The sequence below is a fragment of the Neopelma chrysocephalum genome, unplaced genomic scaffold (assembly GCF_003984885.1).
Source record: "Neopelma chrysocephalum unplaced genomic scaffold, ASM398488v2 Primary Assembly neopelma1_88, whole genome shotgun sequence".
NCBI lineage: Eukaryota > Metazoa > Chordata > Aves > Passeriformes > Pipridae > Neopelma > Neopelma chrysocephalum.
The window spans coordinates 1085298-1108674 of record NW_020897750.1 but is presented as its reverse complement, the minus strand read 5'-3'; the positions used below and the strand labels follow the sequence as shown (position 1 = coordinate 1108674).

At 37.3% G+C, this 23377-nt stretch overlaps 1 protein-coding gene across 3 annotated transcripts in view; it reads right to left on the bottom strand.

The window, feature by feature from the left end:
- Positions 1-23377, bottom strand: part of LRBA (LPS responsive beige-like anchor protein) — a 401639-nt gene that overhangs the window by 240128 nt on the left and 138134 nt on the right. For all 3 annotated transcript variants that reach the window (XM_027692706.1, XM_027692708.1, XM_027692707.1), the window contains one exon: positions 18311-18419. In XM_027692706.1, coding sequence (XP_027548507.1) covers positions 18311-18419 — 109 coding nt within the window. The remainder of the gene's footprint in view (positions 1-18310; positions 18420-23377) is intronic.

Genomic DNA, 23377 nt, shown 5'->3' with positions numbered 1-23377 from the left:
CAGTTTAATTACTTAGGCAGCCTCATCTCCTCAGATGGTAAGATCGACGGGGAGATAGACAATAGGTTAGCAAAGGCATATAGTGCCTTTGGAAAGCTCCATAAAAGAGTCTGGCGTAATAAACACTTGAAGAAAAGTACCAAGATCAGTGTTTACAGAGCCATAGTGCTGTCTACTCTTTTATATGGTTCCGAATCACGGGTCATTTACCGCCACCACCTGCGTCTCCTAGAACGCTTCCATCAACGCTGCCTCCGCACAATCCTAAACATCCACTGGTCAGACTACGTGACCAATACATCTGTTCTTGAACAGGCAGCAATCACAAGTATTGAGGCCATGCTACTGAGAACGCAACTGCGATGGGCAGGGCACGTCTCCAGGATGAAGGACCACCGCCTCCCTAAGATCCTGCTCTATGGTGAACCTGCCACTGGCTGTCGCAAGAGAGGAGCTCCAAAGAAAAGATACAAGGACTCCTTGAAGCAACAACTCAGCCTTGGGCATATTGATCACCATAACTGGTCTACTCTGGCCTCTAATCGGGAGGCCTGGAGACAGACCATTTATAATGCTGCTGATGCTTTTGAGAAAGCACGCAGGATCACTCTTGAGGAGAAAAGACAACGCAGAAAGAATCGAGCCTTGCAGAATATACCATCTAAGGAGTCTTTCTGCTGTGTCTTTTGCAACCGGACGTGTCTATCTCGTATTGGCCTTTTTAGCCACCAACGCGCTTGCAAGAAACGTGGGTAGAGTCCTTCCCAAATCTTCGTTCGCGAAGCCTAGCCATGATTTTCTGTACTCTGATAAGAGAATCAAAGGTATGTTTTGAAAGTAATCTACAGTTTATAGTGGTCCAGTACTAGACATTAAGAACAAAGGGAAAAATACCATAAGCACACAGTAAGATCTCTGTACACACTGGGATACATAATGGTAACTAAGGTAGCTACAGGAACAAGTCACCTGTCATTCTGCAACCAGCAACACAAGAAGTTTTAAAAACATTCTGTGCCACATCTCCGCTGTGAAACATTCTGACATGAACACAAACTCACGACCCAAAAGGTAACTCATCTGTCCTTCACCAGCTCCTATCATGGTTGCTCAAACAGCTAATTTAGTGGACTTGATGTCTCAGAGTTCAGGACCTTTTCAGTCTCTCACAGTGGAGAATGATCACCTTGCCTGGCACATATCCTTGAGCAACACTGCTAAATAGGGCAAACTCGTTTGCTGGCGAAGTGTTTCCTTCCCATACACAGAAAAACCCTTTAGTCTCTGCCACTAAGTCACTGCACCTTCATCTGTATCTGCAGAAATATTTTAATTACTTGTTAATGAAAAGTACTAAGGGTGGGGTTTGGTTTGGTTTTTTTTTAGTCAAGAGAAATCTCAATTATCGTGAGAGAATCTGTTAAAAGAAGGATTACGTTGCATTTTATTCAAAAGTCTATTCAAAAATAACACATTAAATGCTGCCAATTCACAAGTTTCTAATTTACATTCCAAACTTGCTCTTTACCCTATGGTAAAGTAAGATTTTGAGAGACTTATTCGTTGCAGGACTAAGTATTTTAAAAGCAGGATATTTTGATTAAGTTGATGATGAAATGGCAAAGATTGGAAAAAAACCAATCCAGAGGCAAATCGGAAGGATTTTTAAAATATGGTCTATATCATTTTTTTATAGCAGGTATTCTTTAAAATCATTCCTAGCCACTTGCTTTGGAAACATGTTAAGCAGTCACAATCCCAGCTTTAGCTTAACCCCTGCCTTATCTTAAAGCCTCCTGTCAGAATTCCTATACCATCAAACTATGAAAAGCAAACTATTTTAACTTTATTTTTTCCCCTCCCTTTTTTTTTCAGTAGCCTATGTTTTTTGTTTCATTCCAGCTAGTATATGAGATTTTTTCCTTTGTTATTGGTTCTCATGCATTAAGGTAACACAATTTTGGAATTTCAGAACAGCATAAGATGTGCACAAATAGGTTTTGTTTTTAATTAACTTTTTTTACTCAGAAAAAGTTCTACCAGCCTTGGAAGATTGACATTCAGCTCTAAAAATCGTTGGAGGAGTATAATTTAATTTCTTTTTAGAATTGTGTGATTTTATTATCCATAAAAAGACAGCTTTTGAAATATTCTGATTATTCAAAGCATTAGAGGACAACAGCCACTACTTTAATTTTCAACAGTCTTAATTTAAAAACACTCATTCATACAACTCTAGATCCTTATACTTAGCAGCATGGAACAAAGACTAAAAATACTTCATAAAAATTGCTTTAAATGTTTTATTTTTCCTGCTGTCTTGGTGTAAATGAAGAAAACGCAATGAGGCAAGAGACGATGATGCAACTACTGCACATGGTCCCTTCAGAGAAATGAAGAACTATGTAGCACTAAGCAGTTTCTGCTGGTGTCATCCTTGATGTTGTCAACTTTAATTAAAAAAAAAAGGGGGGAGATAATACTCCCTAAATATATTCATTTATCTTTACATAAGAAGAACATGTAAGATCCACTTCATGAGTTTTCTGTTTATTACTCATACCCACATTAAATACCAGAACTTGTGAGGTGTTCTATCCCAAGGCTCTAATGTTCTTATTGAATTTTGATTTTGTCTTTGTTTCAGTTCAGTATGCAAGGTTTTTCTGTCTGGTTGGTTGGTTTTTTTTAAACGGTACAAGGGTGATTTCACAGTACCCCTCAATAACAGTTATCAGCATTTGCTACAAACAGCTGAACTTGTGGATGTTGGTGTAATGGCACAAAACAGATTACACATTACAACTGCACAAATCCTGCTTAACTAGATTTCACTAATTGACTTTAATTCAGTGCAAAATAATAAATTCAATACTCAGAGTTTGTTCTGTTTGGAGCACAACAGCCATGCAGGATAAATAAAGCAGCACAAATTCAGTGCATTTTTAAAACACAAATCTGAGATTTGGTATGAATTACAGTTCACTCGTTAACATTATAGGCATTGAAAGAAAAAACAGTGACTAATCAAAATCACCAGCTTCCACCAGGCATGCAGAAAAATGAAAGAAACTACTGAAATTACATAAAGCATTATATAAAACACATGTAAGCGACAGTTACTGGACATACCAAAGAGCCGTGTAACAACATTTCTCCCACGCTTAAACAGCTTCAGTTGCACTCTAGCCAATAACCTACTTCTGCCTACTTCTAATATCCCAAATTTCTGAACAGCTTCAAACAACTGTGACTCAAAAATAACCCAAGAAATATTCCTCCCTCCTCTCATACCGACCATATGAAATTGCCTTGCAAAACAGTGTTGGTCAAGTGCCAGGACGGGTGATGCCACTTCAAGGCTATCAACAGCTGCTTAGAAATGAGATATTTGGGGTTTCTAACAGGCAGTGAAGGAAAAAATAAGCAACAGTATTTTAGAGGTCAGAATATCTGATTTTTTTTTCTTCTGTAAATGTTTAACACATTGGGACTAATGGAATCATAACGCAGAGATGTCTGCAGGTGGCCTACAGTCCCCCTGGGGTGGAGGGCCAGCATGGAGCCAGCACAGCTGAGGATGACCCTGTCCTGCTGGTGGCAGTGGAGAGAGGTCAGGGCCCACTCCCTCCAAATCCTACCCATAGCCACCACATTGCTGCGGGCTCCCTGATGATTCCCAAACGGCCCCAGACCTGACCCTGTGGCCCTTATTGGGGGGAGTCTGTGCTGGGCTTGGACACTCCCTTCCCAGGCCTGCCCTGCACTTCCCATGGCGGATGGAGGTTGGAGATGCTTGGTGAGGTACTGCCCCCAAGTTATCTCTCTGCAGGGCACTGCAAGCCCTTGGGGCACACTGGCAGTGGATTGTATGTCTCTGGTCCCAAGTTGTGAAACATTGTCATAACTGCCATACATATAATAGAGTGATCCATCCAATAACTAAGTATTTTGCTTGCTTTGTCTGTCACCTCTCTTATATATTTCCAAAGCAAGAATTGGCATCAGTCATGAAAGACGAAACTTCAAATTGTTCTAAGAGCAACATACAATTCAGGATAGTTCTAGAAGATTTAAATCTCAAGTTTCTGCAAGGACAGACAGGGAGAATGACTGAAGGAGTACAAACATGTAAAAATCCATCATGCCCTAACTTTGGCACTACTAGTTAGACTCAGAATTTGTTCAACAAACTTTTGACAAAAAAAAGCCTAGTATCTTTGCACTAGGACACAAAGGAAAAAAACATGGAACAATGACCAAAGCACTTCCACTGCTCAACATCATAGTCACTATCATCCCCTTGCAAGTCCTACTTCCAAGAGATATCTAAATCTTTTATCTTAAGATGGCCACAAATCCTTGAAGATGCATTTTCTAAATAGTGAATTAATAACAGGGACTTAGAAATGTGGACAGGAAACAGGTAGGTGGGAAGAGTGGTGAGAAAAGTAACAGGAAACATTATCTTGTGTGAAATAGAATAGTGAGGACAACTTGGTTTTCTGATTAAGGATTGGCTCTGCCACTTCCAGTTGGACTTCAGATTAACAGTGAAATCCAGAGGTCTCTAAGTCACTTGGCAGCTTTCCCAACACAGCGATCAAACGAAAAGCAACTTAACTGTCAGACAGATCTTCCTTTTCATGACCTAAGACCATCTCAAAGGAATTGGCTCAGTTTTCTCTTATTTAGGTCAAAGAGAAAAATCAGTAGGTGGACTCATTCTGTAAACATTTACAGATTAAGGTGAAGCAGGAAAAAAAGTATTCCAAAAACATCTATTATAGTGATTCCCATTTAAAAGCAACTACAGGAAAGTTAAGACAAAAACCTGACCTGCAAAGCAATGGGATCAAAGTGACAATGTGAAAGGACCTTTCAGTTCCCGTTAAGAATTTTGATTAGTGCAATCTTGTTCCCTTTCCTGGAAAGCTGTATAGGTCTACTCAGAAATACAAGGCTACCTTTATAAAAGATTAGGAATGTCACCCTCGGCTCGATGTGGCTTTACAGTTTTCCACCACTTCCCTCCCTGGATCCCAGACAGACTTCAAGCCTCATTTACTATAAAATAAAGATAATTCTATCAATTTAATTGTAAAATCCTTGTTTAAACAATTACTTTTCAACCATCACTCATGGAGGTATTTATTTCAGCGCAGTCACTATATTTTGTATTCAAAACAAAGCATTCTCAATGAAAGACTGAAGCTTTCAATGGAATAAGAAATAATTCAGGATAAACTCTTACACTAGATGCAACATTTTGTATGGTTTCCTCCTCAATAAGATGCCAATAAATGAAAGAGAAAAATACTCTATGCAAAAAATACAACTAACAGTAAAAACCTTAACTGTAAGTGCTTTCAGGCTCTACTGACAAACGACTTTAAACATTTTCTAAGCACCTCAGCATCTTAATGCATATGTTGCACCAAAGTTGATTTTCCTAAGTCACCTTCATGAATATAAAAAAAAAATAAACCTGTATGTATCAACTTTGCCATGCCTCAATCAGGAGACTGCATTCACTACAAGATGAGACTATTTACACCGTGATTTGAGTCCAAACAAGAGAATGACCAGGGTAACAACAGCTTACAGAAGCTGTAAGTCAAGACAAGTAGCTACTCAAAATATGGACTAGACTTTCAATAAGTGACTTCTACGGGGTCAGGTATGCCATATCTTTTAGGCAAATCCAAACCTGGTTTGGGGTTGCAAATAAATCTACTTGTTCTCCCTTTCTGTTATAGGAATACCAGTGTGCAAGTGCTTGGATAAATCATCCAGATAAAAAACAGACTTTACTTCGCAGAGCTGGTAAGGGTCAGAGTTTTAAAAATAAAATCTTTTGGAGGATACACACAAAACTACATTCAGCTACAGACAGTAGTTTAGTGGGTCAGCAAATGAAAGCATACTGCAGGTACACAAAGTTGTACGTGGTTTGTTTTCATATATACAGTTGCAGAGTGAGCTGCCTTCATAAAGTCACTTAGAAATTTTCATTTCAATCACCAGCTACGACCAAAAAAAAAAAAACCACACAAAAATTTTAAAAAGTAACACAAGTAATAACATCCTAATACCTGTATGCATCAGTCTACCCCAGGAACTTCAGAACTGCAGAGGTTTCACATGAAATCACGTATAGTCAAGCAGGATGGGCTTTAACCCAACAGCCTGAACTCAGGTCAGTCATAAACAATATTTTCAACTTGGGTGCTTTTGCCAGAAAAGTCAAATGAGAAAACAAACATGCAGAGACAGCACTAGAATATAGGGAATTATTTTACAGTTTTCTGACCTCTTTCTTCAATTCCTGTTATAAACAAGCTCTTTATATAAAAACAATAATTTTGAAAATGAAATTGTGTTTAAGAGAATATTCAAGACTACTGTCAAAAAGAGTGTCAAATACATCTGGACTAGAAAAGATAATATGTTGAATCAAAGGCTAACACCCCTTTAGCAATCAGATGCATATTTCATCCTTAATGAAGGCCTGAGGAGTTCACTTTATTCTGGATGCAGGTATCAAAGCAGATCTCACAAAACAACATAGGCGCATCATCTAAGGATCTTTTTCACATTAAGAATCCTATTAGAAGGAAAACACTAAAAGGTAATTGAATTTCCCTCAGTTATCTTCATCTCTGTCAGCTCCTGCTACAATAACTTACTCTCCAGAGCAGAGATAACTCAATTCTGTCCAGCAAGCATATGTTATGAATCTCCAAAGCAAACTTGTCTAAATCATTCTGGTCTTCTATCAAGGTTGGCTGTAGATATGAACTCTGACAGAAAGCAAACAAATTTATTTTTATCTTTTAAATAATTTGCTTCCCTGTGCCTTAATGGAAGAATCTAAAGACATAAATGTTTCCACTAATTCTGGAATTATAAAGACTGGCTCACCATTGAGTTACCATTCTGTTTTATCAGAAACAAAAAAAAAAGGCATGTTAGAGCAGTTTCAGGTTCCTGTCTGCATAAAAATTAAACTATCACCTCATGCTGTAATTGACATTTTTTCAGAATGTTTTTGATATTTATGTTTTCACCTTCAATGGAAATACTGACTGTACAAATAATGACAATGAAAGTATACTCTAAATTTTTCTTTCTTCAAAACTTTTAAACCATCAGTAAGCACAAATTCTCCACTCACATAAGTGATTTAAAGAGTCACATTTTAGAAAGGTATAATGACTTATCTAGACCGACATCAGAAAAGCAAAACAAAAAGCAGCCAAAGGATGGGTGAATTACAAGAATCAGAAGAATTAATTCCAGAAGGAGAGAAGAAAAAATAGTAAATAAGGGCCTGGTCAAACTAACATTAACTGTACAATTCCTGTCAGTTTGTGATTGTTTTGGGCTGTTCAACATACATGTAAAAAATACTCTGAAGAATGAGTGAATAATGAATTGACAAAGATCCCTGCTGATACTCAGCTACTCAGCTGTACAGTCATGAAGGAGCTGTGAGGAACTGCAGGGGAAGCTTGGAAGATCAAGTTGTCTTAATAAAACAGCACAGGAACCTCAGTTTAGATAAAGAAACATAGAAAATAATCTAATTTGAGATATAAAATGAGGGACACTGAGTTCACCTTTATCTTCACTCCTCTTTGCCATAATGAGTTGGCATTGTCAATGGCAAATAGTCCTAAGAAGCCACCAGCTCAGAACAGGATAATCAGCAAGCACACAGGAATCAAGTAAAGAGAAACAGTGGGAAGAGAACACCACAAATATTGTGTATTTATAAATTCTTGGTGTGTTCACATCTGGAATGCTGGCTGCAGTTTTGGGTCTTTCAGGAGGAAAGATATGACAGTATGATAGAAGTGAGAAGCATTTTGGAAGGATTCAGAATTGGAATCGCTGCCATAGAAGAAATAACCACATAACAGCAGGATTTGTCAGGGTGGGGGGAAAAGAGACAACTCAGGAGCAATAGGAGAATTCTGTAAAATCATGTGGTATTAAGGACTCTTTCTGGTTAAGTTGCATGAATGGGTTTTAACAGATTCTTACAACATTAGATGGAGAGAGTCACCAGGAAAAAGCAAGCCAAAGAGATACCGAGCAGGTTGTATGTGAAAGTTTCCAAGAGCTGCTAAACCAGGGACTGGAAGTCCTGTTGAACCTGCAAAACTTGATCCACTCAGAACACCACAGGGCTGCTGTACCTGTCCACCACCACCACTAGCACACGTTAGTACCAGCAGCAGCTTGTACAACTCAGATGACATCCAAAAGAGTGACGGCTACTCTGTGCAAACAAGGAATACAGGATATATATCCCCATGAGGCAAAGGACCTTCTGCAGCTATTTGGAATAAACCCTTCATTACACTTGTTGGACTCAGCCTCCCAACTGTAAGCATTGTGTGTAGTTATCAACTATTACAAGCAACAGCTTTATTCTATTAATTACAACAGTCTAATGAACAGAAGGCGTTCTAAGAAATACTTGTTGTGATCCATGTCTCCCAGCCAACCTGACAGAGAAAAGGCATTTTACAACACAAGAATGAAAGTAAGATGCCAGTACAATTACCATTCAACTCAGTGTAACTGTTAGCAAAAGCTTATGTGGATTCAAAGTTTTACAGGGCTAATGGGGGAATAATCCCTGAAGAGGTAACTAATTTCTTGCTGGCAAGCAGGAATCAGGAGTGACTTCAAATTGCAGAAGAGTGGAGTGTATTTCTGGGAAAGTGTCACTACATTTGCCCTTTTAATAAACTTCTTTAAGTATCCACAGTTTAAGACAGGATAATAGGCTTGACAATGAACTTATCAATGTGATTAAGTCTTGCTCATCCATGTCACAGTAGGAATCAATCTTTCAAGAAAAGACACAGAGCAGAGCTACTAAGATGATCTAGAGCACGCAGACACCACCTTAAAAGAAAAAACCTAGAAGAATAAAACTCATTTAGTCTACTGAACTAAAGTGAGGAGATGTGCTAAATACCAGATTTTAAAAAAAAGTAAAAATAAGAAAAGCTAAAGAAAAAAAAACACGTGAAGCCCAAAGATAATAAACACATAATATCAAGGAAATATATTCTAAATACAAGCAAAAATAAATTAGAGTTTACAATTGAGCAGAATATTTAAGTCGAACCTATGAGTTGAAATATTGAGAAAAAACACCTTTGGGTACACGGACCCTGAAGATCTTCTGTCCCCTTGTCAGCACCAATATCAGAATTATTTTAATATAATATCTTTCTCATTTAGATCAAACCAACTTAAAATAAAACACCTAGGAGAGATGTGTACTGTCACCGGCACCTTTTCTTCAAAGCTGAACAATTCCTAACACTTTTGTTAAAAAGGTATATAAGCAATGTAAGTTATCTTTGGACAGGAATTTTAGAAGAAAATCTCCAATCAAGCACAATAGGATAATTGCTTTGTTATTGCTAGAAAATTACATTCTATGTACACTGTATTACTTCAGTCAGGAGTATTTTAGAATTATTGTCTGCTATAAGCTACATAAAAATCTGTACATAAATAATAAACAAGGTAAAAAATACTAGGTAAAAAAAATAGGTGAGAACAACAACATTTCTGATGGGACCACCTCATCTGAAGCAAGGAATTTCTTATCTGGCTAACTTAGTTTTCATATTGTGTGTAAAAAAAATGCAGAAAAACACAGAAAATGTTTTTTATAGATAACACAAAAACTATAAAAAAGATACAATATTATGCTTCAAAGGAAACAAATGCCATCCATCAGAATGCTTTTTAAAGACAAAAAAAATGCTGGAATAGTTAAGTTGTAGAAAAAGAAGGCTATAAGAAAATGGGATTCTTCAGTAAGTCTGTCCAAAGAAGGATAACAGAATATGTCAACTACGGCATGTTAGTTTTAGAAACAGAATGAAGTAGGTCAAAAGAGTTCGAGGAAAAATTGCATAAAGCCATAAAAGGCAGCAATAAATTATTTTTCAAACAAATCAGGAGCAGTAAGCCCATTAAGGTGTCTCTGTAGAGCTAATAGAAGATCAAAGGGTAAAAAGAGCTCTTGGAACACATGACTACCACAGAAGAGGGATGGCAGAGAAGTCAAAAAAGAAAGCTGACAAGAGACCAAGGACCAGACAATACTCACTCACATGACCTAGAAGAACTGTGGGATGAACACAGCTGAGCCAAAGCCACAGTGTTCTTGTTCAAACTGTCTCAGTGACAGGAGAATGAAATATGCCAAATGGACTCTGGAGGACACCAGGGAACTACATGGCAACAAGTCTAAAATTTCTAAAAGGCCAACGCATAGCTGTGTTTAAAGCAAAAATGAAATAAAGGAATAAAGACACTGGCAAGAGTCCTCCTTGCTTTTGCAAAGGGGAGTCATGCTTCATTAGATTTCTTTCAACAAGCCACTCAAGACACAGAGAAGAAATATCCAGCTCATGAAATCCACCAAATGACAAAAAGATACTTAAAGAAAGGCAGGATGAGGTAGGGCATACAGGAACATCCTTATGTGGAAGTTAAGATGCACTGCCACAGCAAAAGGTAAGTTCTAAAAGGAATGCCTGCTCCCAGTCTAGCAGAAGACAGATCACAGCAGAAGCCTCCAGTGCTGTTCTCCAGTCTCCTAATTATCCCATTTGCTTCATGTCTATGATGTTCCAATTCAGTCACTGAAGTAGAAGGGCAAAATTTTAAAAGATAATTTATTACTATTATTTATTTATCGTATTAAGATAACACAAAAGATAATTCCTGGTTACAGGAATTGAGGTTTTGGTTCTTTCTGTCAGACTTTTTTTTAGGTTTTCAGGATCTACAAATGCTAAAACAACAAGAATTCCACAGCCTGGTCTACTAAGACTTCCAGAGCTATGGAGAGTACATTAAACTTATCGATACTTTCTAGTGAAAATACTCATCTGTAACAGTACTTATGAGAGGGGATTAAAAGTTTTTAAAACAAAGAAAAGTTTATAGTCACAGAAAAGTAAACAGATGTGTTAAATACATTAAAGGAGTGAAAAAGGCCATAAAAAGTTGAAATCTCATACACTATGCAGAAAAGACTCATATTTTCATGAGGTTCCTGGGTATTTCTTCAAATTACACTCAGTATGTAAATAACACATCTCATACATTATAAAATGTGGAAGAATCTCAACAAGATACTGCTAAACACTAAGCATTAATTATAATGCAATAAACTTCGTAAGCATCAGAAAAATGAGAATAATTTTTTAATATGAAATAGCTACAGATATAAATCTATTTAGTTTCCATATTCAATATGATTTGAACAGCTCAATAACACTTAGATACTTATTAGATTTAATCCTTCACACAGTTTGTCTCATAACTGGGAAAAAATATTATCCAAGAAATGGTAATGAAGACAACATCACTTATTGTTTCACCAGAGAACTCTATAGGAGAGAGTAGTCCTAAAGTGAATTTTCTTTCACTATGCTTTAGAAACAATGCTACCATATCACAGAATGGTTTGGGTTGGAAGGGACCTCAAAGATCACCCAGTTTCAAGCCCCCTGCCATGGGCAGAGAGACCTTTCACTAGGCCAGGTTGCTCAGAGCTCCATCCAACCCATCCGGGAACATTTCCCAGGATGGGGCATCCACAACTTCTCTGGGCAACCTGTTCCAGTGCCTCACCACCAAGTGAATAATTTCCTCCTAATATCTAATCTAAACCTACACTCTTTCAGTTTGAAGCCATCAGCCCTTGTCCTATCACTACATACCTGTTGAAAAAGGCCCTCTCCAGCACTCTTGTAGCCCCCTTCAGGTATTGGAAGACCACAATAAGGTCAGTCTGGAGCTTCTCTTATTCAGAGAAAGGATGACTCTTAGACATCTGTAATGTATTTTGATTTAAAATTGAGATATAACAAAAAGAGATGTCTCAGCATTCCAGTGCAATTTTTCATTCCTTCTCCTCCCCTGGCTTATTAAAGCATAGCAAAGGAGAAACCACAATTTTTTCACTCCTTCTGTCATAATTAGGCAATACTTTATCCCAATGCTTGCCAGAGCATAGGGAAAAATGTTATAACATTCAAATAGAAAAAGAATTTCTCATTTCAGTACCCTTTAGTTCACATGAGACAATCCTAAAAACTGCCACCTCAGGAGCACGAGAAACTTAATCTTCTAGTTTGGGATTTGCCAACATACTGCAGCAAAACAAAATTGGTTAATCCTCCAACGGAAAAAAAAATATTCTTCTATGCTCAGTGCCCTGTGAAGCATTTTTAATACCTCAAAATGTGTTTAGAAATGAAAGTCAACCTTTTTCTTCCTTCTACCGACAGACAGATGGTGCTATAACACCTGAAGGGCCCAATGTAAAGGGGCAGCATTTATTTAAAAATTTAAATTAGAGAACTAAGCCTGTTCATAACAAAATGTGTAAAGCCTTATTTTTCTGTCAGGGTACATTTAACTTCCTTTGTGTTGCCCCATCACGTTTTTGCAATCTTATGGACACCTTTTGGTTACACTCCTACACAGCACCTACAACTCACACTACCCATCATCTCCACATGTTCTGTGAAGAACCATTGCTGCTGGCCCACTCTACTAGAGAGAAAAACCACAGAAAGCATTACAAAAATCTTTTGTTCTAATAAATAAGGACACTACCATTAAGTGTGCTGAATAATACTTCATATAAAAGGATGTTATAAGAGCCACAGAAAGATTTTTTGATGCACAGGTTCAGTAATAAAGCAACTTTTGTTAAAAACATTGGAAAACTATGAAGAATATGGACCCAGTCAAGGATTAAAACTTTCTTTCCCACAGTAACTGTTACATATAGAACTAACAATCATCTACGGAAATTACAAAGACACCAAACACCTTTTCATAATTCTTTCAAGGGCTCTCTGGCTTATGGGTATTCTGCCACAACTGATTTCAGCTACTTCCTCTGACTCAAATAACGTATTCCAACATTTAATCCTTAGTACACCAAAGGGGAAAAGACGCAGAACACAGAAGATTATCCATCAGGGGAAGCACTGAATGTTGTTTTCTGCCAAGGAAACAAAAAGCAAATAGCTACATCCAAGTCACTATTGGAACGCTTGCCTGGCCTTGCATCTTCCCTCTGTCAAGGCAGTACGAGGATTAAGATTCGTTTCTCAGCATGAGCCATGAAGTAAAACATTCCGTTTATTACCCCAGCCTATAAATTGACACCAAATAGGAATTAAAACTGCGAGGAAGTCCAAGTCTTCCGCATGAAAAAACATAACTGAGCACAAAAGGGCAACAAATTTTACTGCAGCTGGAAATGCTAGATTTAATTATTGAAGAGAAATCATGCAGAGAAGTTAGCTGCCTAGCATGATTTATAACAAATGCAAAGGGAAAGTCATGTGAAATTCTCAGTTAATCAACAGAAACAGCCAATAACAAGAATGCCAGCACTTCATATTTCTATAGATGATGAGACTCTGAAACAAATAAGACCAAAAATTCAAGGAAATGACACCATACAATTTTTTTTTTTAAAAGACACTTTGAGGAGGCAGGTTAGTTTTAAATTACAGGAGCAGTTACATTTCACTGAAAAAATTACCAAAGGATCTGTTTTCCTCAGAATGAAGAATCCTTGTCCACCCATTATACAAAGTTTTCTGAAAATTGTGTTGCACTCATCACTGCTCCTCTACACACACCACGATGTGCAACATCATGAATAGTTTTGTACTGTACATTTTCAGCCATTTTCCTGTTTCTTCATGTGAATTTTCCGGATGAGAAAACCCCCTATGTTACTGGAACTTTCATCAAAACATACTTTAGACAAGCATTGAGATATGCTTGGCTATATCACAGATTTTTGACAAAATCCAGTAATGCCATTCAATAGCAAACTAAACCTTCACTAGAAAGACAAAACACTGATGCTTAACAGTCCAGGCCTAAAACCCTTGCAGGTTTACTTATTTAGAATTCTATAAATATGTATATTCACCCACAAATACACAAAGAGATTTATATAAGACAGGAGGTATATCCAAGGCAATGGGCACTCCTGTAATAAATTATAAAATAAAGTCAATTAGAGTGCAAAATTCCCTCCCCCTGCTCACACCAAATCCAATTATTCCCACAGGCCTGGGTCTGCAGCAGTCTGCACACATAATCTAAGACAGTGCGAATCACCACATTTTTCAAGGTCATTTCTAGAAAACAATCTGGGTGGTAGCATGAAACCAGTTGTTGGAATTCAGGCATAAAGAGGTTCCTCTTCAGGATTTTCAGGTCTACCAAACACTCAGGGTGAGATTTTGAAAAATGCCTAAGAGACATGAGCACATAAATCCCAGGGACAACGGGCAAAATTTAAGGTTATAAGGGTTATATTAGGAATGCTCACATTTCCACATTCACTGTAAATACGTGTGTTTCACTGCCACTTCACTAGAGAAATAAGTGAAATATTGCTTCATCAGGCTTCTCTGAGGCTCAATCACACCGTAAAATGGGTAAGTATGTCTCAGGTCTCCTTGTGACCTCCCCACATGCCTACTTTCATAGATGTAACTACTTACAGAGGTAGCAGTGAAAACATAAGTGAAAAAACTATTAGGAAAAAAAATTAAAAAAAAAGGCTGACCTTTGTATTCTGCCATAGACAAATCTCTCACAACCAATCCTTCACCTCCCAAACTTTTTGTTTGTTTTTGGTTTTGGTGGGTTTTTTTTACAATACCAGCTTAGAAGAAAGACAGTATAACAGGTTTGCTCACAATTTGTTACATTACTTATATTATGTCCTGTTATGAAAAGGACAGGCCTGGCACCAAAGTGAAAGACTTTTTTTGTCTTTATCCAGGCTGAATTATAGGGTAGAGCCCTCTGGAGAGGGTGAAAAATTGCGTGAGCTTCCCATGAAGGAAGCAGAGCACCTCCAGCTCGAAGGAGCTTCTGGAGTGCAGGACTGCAAAGGAGGGGTTTGTAATGCAAACGGAGACAGAGACTTCTGATGAAAAGGAAGAAACACAAAAATAGCCAAGCCAGTGACAGATGCCCTTCTTGCTATCAGACACAGAAGAAGTGGATGAGTTTTGCTGCTGTTCAAGACACTTAATTTGAAGTTTCTGAAAGAGAGAGCATTGGATGGAGAAGAGAAAGGAGAAGTTCCAAGGAGAAGAAAGAAGATTTCTTTTCAAATCCCTTTAGTCTAAATATGCCTCACTCAGGCATTTCAGGGTTTACTGCATATCTAAAGTTATAGCACTAACTGGAACAGCACGCCAAAAAAAAATCAAATCCACAAATGCTTGCCCCAACCGTTTAAAAAACAAACAAAACAAAAACAAAAAACCCAAACAAACAAACAAAAAAAACCAAACCAAACCAAACCAAACCTGCAGCTTTGCAACTAGCAATTACCAGAATCACAAAACGTTTTTAAATGTGATCAAAACCACATTTGCATATACCATATTTCAGGGCTATGTGTTACAGGATCACTTGATTTTCCAAGAAATTGTTTAACCTTTTTGTTGTACACAGGATCTGCTCGCTTTCTTCAGCTATCACGTCTCAGACATGATTGGTGCAAAATATTTGCATCAAATGTTAAAATTGGAAGAACTCACAGCATAAAAATCACAACACAATTAAAGACATGACCTCTGGTTAGGGAAGTCTCTGAGCTGCATACCTCTGTATGATGAGATAGAATTTATGAAAGTACAGCCTATTTGCTTCCTTTTACAACCGCTCTTTTCCGGACACACACCATGGCAGACAGGATGTTTCATTCAGTGGACTGACCACGCAGAGTCTCTTTTATGACTGGGAGAATATCATCTTCATTAAACTCATTTCCCAAGAACAGATGGAAGATGAAGCAGCAAATCCAGGAAAAGCGTGTATGCAGGTGACCAAACCACACCAGTCAGGCTAGCCAAAACAATCCGTAGCTTAGAGCTTATCATCTGCTACTCTGCTTCCTTCCAGCTCCTCAAGATGGAGAAATAAACTAGATCAAAGGTTCTATCAATTGTTTCAAAGACCTTTTGCTCTTATTTACGAGTCCCACCTGTCACATTCCTGTAAGTGTGTCCTGACGTGAGTGCTAAGACCAAAACAGAGGTATCAACATCGACACCTTTTCATACAATGGGAGCACACCTACCAACTGCACACACAGTATGTCAGCAGCCCACACAGCACAGATCCATCCCCATCAAGTGATGGAATGGCTCTGGTCTAGTCAAGAGGCAAATGAATTTCTGGGCATGACAGAAGAATGCCAAGTCTTCTATAACCTGGAGCACCACTTTAAAAGGCTGTGAGAAACACCATGGCTAAAAAGTACCATTGGGTTGAAACAAGTCAAGCACACTTGACAGGATGTGTGAAATGCAGACCATGCCATGGATGGATGGAACACAGTACACAAGAATTTCTGATTGTTAATGTGGTTCCTGCAGATTCAGATGGATATGACTAATCATTCCCCTTCTACAAAAAAAACACTGACTGAAGTCTGACGGACATCAGTAACCCTGACTTCATGAGACACCAGGTTTGTTGTTCAAGCATTTGGTAGAATCCAAGCTACATATCCTCAGCTTTTACACCTGCGGAAGTCATGCTGGATCAAGGTTTTTCCAACACAGTAACAAAACTAAACTGGATAAACAGACTGCTGCGATTTTACTATACTAGTTTCTGTTTAAGTTCCACCTGATGAGTTAAACTTCTTGAGCCATCATACCGAGACAGCACAGATCCAAACCAGCATCAACTGAAAGTATCAGCCAACTCTCACCCAAGAGAGTTGTCACAGCAAAACTCAGAGCTATATTAAAAATGTAAGTTGATGCTCAGCTTAAATTTCTTCCAGACATCATAAAAGGTGTCTTGAAACTGAAACAGGGCTAACAGTGAAGTTGTCACTGAACAACTGGATTCACTGATAGCCTGTATTTACATGACAGAACCCTTTACTTCTCACATGTTTTCTCCATGCCCACACTCCCCTTTGTGAATAGTTTGCATGTGAAGAAAAAAAGTGGGCTGTTCATCTAATCAATAATGCCATGTCATGCATGGAGCTTCTGCATAAATCCAGAGCAAAAAGATGTCAAGCATGTCCCACTCCAGTGACTATCGGGCAACGAAGTAAAAAGATGCACTTTTCATCTCCACAGGACTGTCGCCAAACCCTTGATGTAATAAATGAAACATGCCTGCTATTTCACCATTGCAAAATGGTACTGTAGATATCTTACAGCATCTCTGTTTGCAGGAGGGGGTAACTAGCTCTAGATGAAATGCAGATATGTTATTAAACAACGCACAGCTTGAATCCTGGGGCCAACACAGATGACCTTTAGAACATAAGCACTGTCTAAGACAAATATGCTTTCATCTTTGGGGAGTATTTTTTCAAGTAGAGATTTAAGAGAAAAACAGTTTAAAAATACGTTAAGCACAAATGTGCCTTCAATCTCTTAATGCTTCATTTTAAAAACAAAACCACAAGTAGTATCACATGTCAGAAGAAAGACTAAGTACACTTTAAGCAGAATATTAGTGAATTTAGTGAGATTTAGCTTTATTTTCATTTAGCCCAATAATTAAAGCACAGAGAAAGGATATGTAATGTAACTGAGATCCAAAATTGGAGGTATGGCCAAAGTGATTCAGAAAAAAAGCTTGTATTTTATTACCAATAACACAAGTTTATTACAAAAAAAAGACCATCATTTCACTTTAGAATCCCTTAATTGGGGTGAAAATATGAAACATAACAAAACCACACAGAGGCATGTAAAACATAAGGAGAATGGTTTTAGAGAGGGATTAAGTCAAATAGCAAATGATACAAAAAGAAAAAAAAAGTAATTTCTCATTTTGCACTTCACAGGCTGTTACCATCTATCTTCAGTAAAGTCGGGGTTTTTTTCAGCTCTATCCTGACTGTGATGCTAAGCAGCTTTAACATATACAGTGATATTTGCTACATGGAACAGAGCAGTATTGGTATGATAAAATTATTTCCCCTACAAACTAGGGTGTGCAGATTTCAACAAGTTCTGAGCTGCTTCGCTCAGCCTGGTTTTCCATCAAAGTTAGCGGCAAACTTAACAAACCACCCTATGACTGCAAAGCACTTCTCAGAATGGAACCTCTTGTGCCTGAAAAGCCCATATCACACACTGGAATCCTCAAACCCAGTGGGCTTGTTAGGGTTTTGTGGGGTTCTTTTGTTTTTTGGGGTTTTTTTCAAAAGGATTTAATTTCTTACCTCAAATTCAGCATGGCGGTTGATATCCTCCGCTCTCTGTCGGCTCAAGATAAATTCTGCTTCATTAGCCACTCTTACCAAATGGTCCTTCATGGTTTGACTCAGCAGCCTGAGGACAGAGAATATTTAAGAACTGCCCTGAGAGAATGAAGTCCAAAAATAAAAATCTGTAAATACAGTATATATACAAATATTTTGAGCTCTTCTAACTGACTTTATTGTGTTAAGAAAAAGGTATAAATAAGGTTGAGGGGTAATACTCTGGCAACTAGTAAAATTGTATTTCAACAGTAAACCAAAGTAAGTATTAAACAAAATGTAAACGCTCTAGACAGTCATTTGTTTTACCTGAAATAGAAATATGTAAGAAAATCTTTCACATACACATACCACAATACAAAGTAAGCAGCTTATGCATATAAGCATCCACAGTTAAAGCTCTAACGTAACTGTTGTAAAGTCTAAATTAAAAATAGTGAATTGCACTGCAATATAGTTTTTTCTCCAAATGCAAAATTGAAATTTTATGCTAAGTATACATTTAAGTAATATTTTCAGGATTATAAACATTCTCAGTCTCACAAATGAAATGCTAAGATATACATTGTTCCAGGTTATGTACAGAAAAAAGCTGTAATTCAATCTGAGATTTGAGGCCTTCATAAACCCTGAGTTTATGAATGGCATAAGAGCTGACAGATTGAATTACAACCCAATTATTCTGTGAGTTCACATATTGTTACTAAAAACATTTCCTTTTTAATCAGTTACACTGGGATTCATAGTTAAAACTGCCTATACAGGAGCAACACTGTTTTGGAAGGTGCACATTTCCATAGGATCACTCAAAGATACACCAGATAAATCCATTACACGTTCTACTAATTAGTTCTTAAAAATATCTCTTATTAAAGCTTTTTTCTTAAGGTTTTCAATTATAGAAAAAGAGTAGCAGAACATAAAATCATTTGTTTGCCTTGCACACAATAAGCTAAAGTACATTTCAACAAGTTCATAGTCTAATAAGAGCCTGTCTTTATAACCACAGGATTTATTGTGCAGGATGTCTTCTAATGCATACAATGTTAGTTCTATCCCAAATAACTTATTTATCTGAAATAAGGCTCCACCTGTCTCTAACTGTATATTTGAAAGTATGATCATCAATGCTATGCTCCGCTCTCTCTTTTCCAATGCCATTCAGAATTCCACACTTGCAGTAGACTTGCAGGTCACGAGCCTACTCCCACAAGAAGAAATCCAGAGGCAGAACAACACATTTGTTCACTGCCCCCTCATTACAAGGCTTGGAAAACTGCAGCACAACAGCCAAGTGAGGCCATGAGTTCATGAACCAGCCAAGCTGGTGGATTACTGTCTCCCCATGGATGAAGTCTTGAAAAAAGAAATATGCATAACTCACTATTTGAAGCACAACTTCACCTTCTGTTTGGGGAGGCTTGTACAAGAGAAGCCTCTATTTTAAAACCACATTATAATTATTTTTTCTATTTTAATAACTTTTTAGAATGGAAGTAGCTGCTGATCAACAAACATGCAATTCTGCCAATTTATCTGCATGCATTAGTGACTTTACTTTCAAAGACTTGCAGAACCAGCATTGTTGCAATAATGTAAATTCAGTATCGTAACTTCTCATGACATAAAATTGAGAAAATAAAATAGTTAAGAAGGCATTGTTCATACACCAATAAAAAGAAACCCCAAACCTCTGTCTCTACAATTTACAATGATGTTCAGCTAAAATAAATATCTACTAATAAACCAGCAACAAGAAATTTTGCATAACCAATTTCATAGTCTGGGCAGATTCCAGGCATTTGACTCTTTCTCTATGATCCCCAGCAGCACATTTAAATCTGACACAGAAGCTTTTAAATAAATATTTTTTTATTAAAGTACAAACTGATTAAAAATGCATGGGGACCATAAATACTCATGTATTACAAGTTACATGTAACACAGCTTGACAGTATTCCACTACTTTCATTGAGTTTGTCTATACCAGTATCTTCTGCTAGCCTGATCAGGCTTTCAAAAATACTAGTCATCCTCTAAAAGGTCTACTGTAATCTAACAATCATTATCCTCTAGAAATCCCACTTTTTTTCATCTGTTCAAGAAATCATCCTACACAATAATTGTTTTAACACTTTACATTTAGTAGATAAAAAGGAAAACTCTGTTGTAACCAGTGTTGGCCCAGCACGTTAGCGAATGTATAATGGCGCTAGCTATACATTTGCAGAGATGACGGACATGTTCCAAACAAAGCACAAAACTACATTCCCTCACATAGGAACAACATTCTCAAAACAGAATAGAAGTGCACCTAGTGAAAACAAAGAGCTTTCAAGTCTCAGAAAGAGCTTTGTCTCTTATGGATCAGTTGCCACTTCTGTCATCCACACCTCTCCTTACTAATCCCACACACTTGCCTCATTTTCTACGATACTCCATACAGGGCTAGGTCAGCTAGATAAAACTGAGACATGATTTTGTAGATAAATCCTAGTTGAACTTGTCCTTCTGGCAACCAAGAATTCTTACAGCTAACAACCAAGGAATTGTCAGAGCTTAGCATAAGCAACTACTGGTAACTTCAAGCTATTTTCAGAGAAAGCTAAATGATTCATATTATTATACAATTACTTCTGTTCTTACAAATTCCCAAATGCAGGAATGAAAGGTCTTAACGAAACAATGATAAAAATTATTTACTCACATAAATGAAGTCTATATGAAACATTATACTGGTTTATACCATATGTCAGCTGTGTTCATTCTCTACTTTCAAGAACTTTAAATTTTAATCTTCTTTTTCAGTCACCTTTTCCAAACACTGCATTTGCTTAGATTAACTTTCTTACAACAAACAATTCAAGCTGTATCATCACCTAGGGCAGTTTGGATTTTCTTTATGAAAACAGTATCCACATACACTGCACACCACTCAGATTTCTATTTCGAAATTACCCCTAAGTGTGGGACTTTGCAAACTAAATATATATCTATAAATAAATGCAATGATGGCATGATATGAGAGAGGAGTCTATGGCCATCATTAAAAATCAAAGGCCAATACAAGCTCACAGCACCTGTATAAATGAACATCTCTGCTTATATGTCTAAAATGAAGTTTTAATCATCTACTAAACACTAATTTTGGTAACCTTGGCAGCTGCTACTTTTATGGAAAGGGTAAATAAACATTGAACAGAAAGCTCACTGCTTTCAATAGAAACAACTGTTTGTAGCCAAGAAGGCCAATGCTGAAGCAAGGAAAAGAATCCGACTCTTGCTGAAGTGTTAGTTCAGCTCCAAACTACATACAACACATTTAGTACATATGGGAGAGGCTATAAACTGTATTACCTAGATCAGGTGATTTTTAGAGACAAATGCTTTCTTCTTAAGGAAAAGTTTAGAAACATCGGATTTGCCTCACTAAGACAGTAAGTGCACTTCATGATTTATAGGATCATAATGGTCCTTTCTGGTTCCTGCTTTGGCCTCCTGCACAGATTCTACACAGATCATTAATGTCTTCCTCAAAATAGTTTCATTTCCTCCATCAAGTCTGTACTTTCTGTTTGAACTACAGCATATCTTTCCCTTTTTCTGCACTTTTTGACTTTTATTTTTTTTAAGAGCATACCTTCACTTTTTTTTTTTAAGGTTTGAAGATCATAGAATCATGGAATGATTTGGGTTGGAATGAACCTTATTAAAGATCACCTAGTTCCAAACCCCTGGTGTGGGCAAGGACACCTTCCACTAGACCAGGTTGCTCAAGAGCCCCATCCAACCTGGCCTTGAACACTTCCAGGGGTGGCACATCCACAACTTCTCTGGGCAACCCATTCCAGAAAAAAAGATACTTTACACCATGTTCTCCCATAAAGAAGTTCTATAATATGGTAATTAGTGCTAATTAAAATAACCAAACAGATAAAAAACATAAACAAAAAATCCCCAATCATAACTATTTCTTGCCTGTTTTTATCCTGACTTTTTACCCAGCAACTAGATCACATTAGTTCTTCTTCTGTCAAATAAAAATTCTACCTAAAACATCTCTAAATACTTTTTTTCTACAGCAAAAGAACATCTTTTCCTTTCATTGAGTAAACACGTAGATTAATTTCTTCTCTCTTCCAAAGTATGCACACCCAAGCTGAAACAAAATCTCTAAGTCTAATAATTTCCTTCTTTCTTCATATGTATGCAGACTCATGGACCATGCTTCCCTTATACTACTATCTCACATATCTGCTTATTTTTTTCAGTGTTATTAAACACCAAAATATTGTTGAAAGTGGGAATTTACACTCCACTTTCTTTGACAGATTCCCTTCTCGTTTGTTTTTATTTATGACACACTACTGAGTTAGGATTTTTTTTTCTATCTTAACATGAGTAGACTGTGGATGGACATGTTCTGTAGAAGTTAGACATGATATCTACGATTTTAAAGACTCTGGATAACAGGTCTACTCGTCTGCTTTCAGTGCACACGAGATTCCAGATCTCAGACAGACTTTTATTACTTCGTCTAAGCACTTTCTTTCCAGACTAAAATATTTGAAAACATGTGACTAACTTTGAAAAGAAGAACAGCCTAGTAAAAACAAGCAAGGGAATGGATTCCATGCTGGAAGTTCGATATATACTTGCATACTTTGCTGGGTCAGGAATGAAGTGCTAAACCACTGAGAGAAGGAGATCCAGACAAATACATGAGACAGACTGATTTTCATTGTCATGGAAGAGAAAACCATGAGAACCCGAGCTAGAATTCTTTCTCTGATTTCTGACTGCTGAATCCTTAGATGATCAAGTAAAAAGTTAAGCTTCTCCTAACATCAGGTAAAAAGGAGGAGGTACAAGTGGGAAAAAGTGAGAAATCCTAGGTTAACATTACTGATGTCCAATAATTATCAATTTTAGTCAAAGTATGAAAAAAGCTTTATAGTAGGTAACATTTAAAACAGTTATTTAGGCATAAATCTATCATGAAGTACTACTACAGGGAGAGATTGTGTA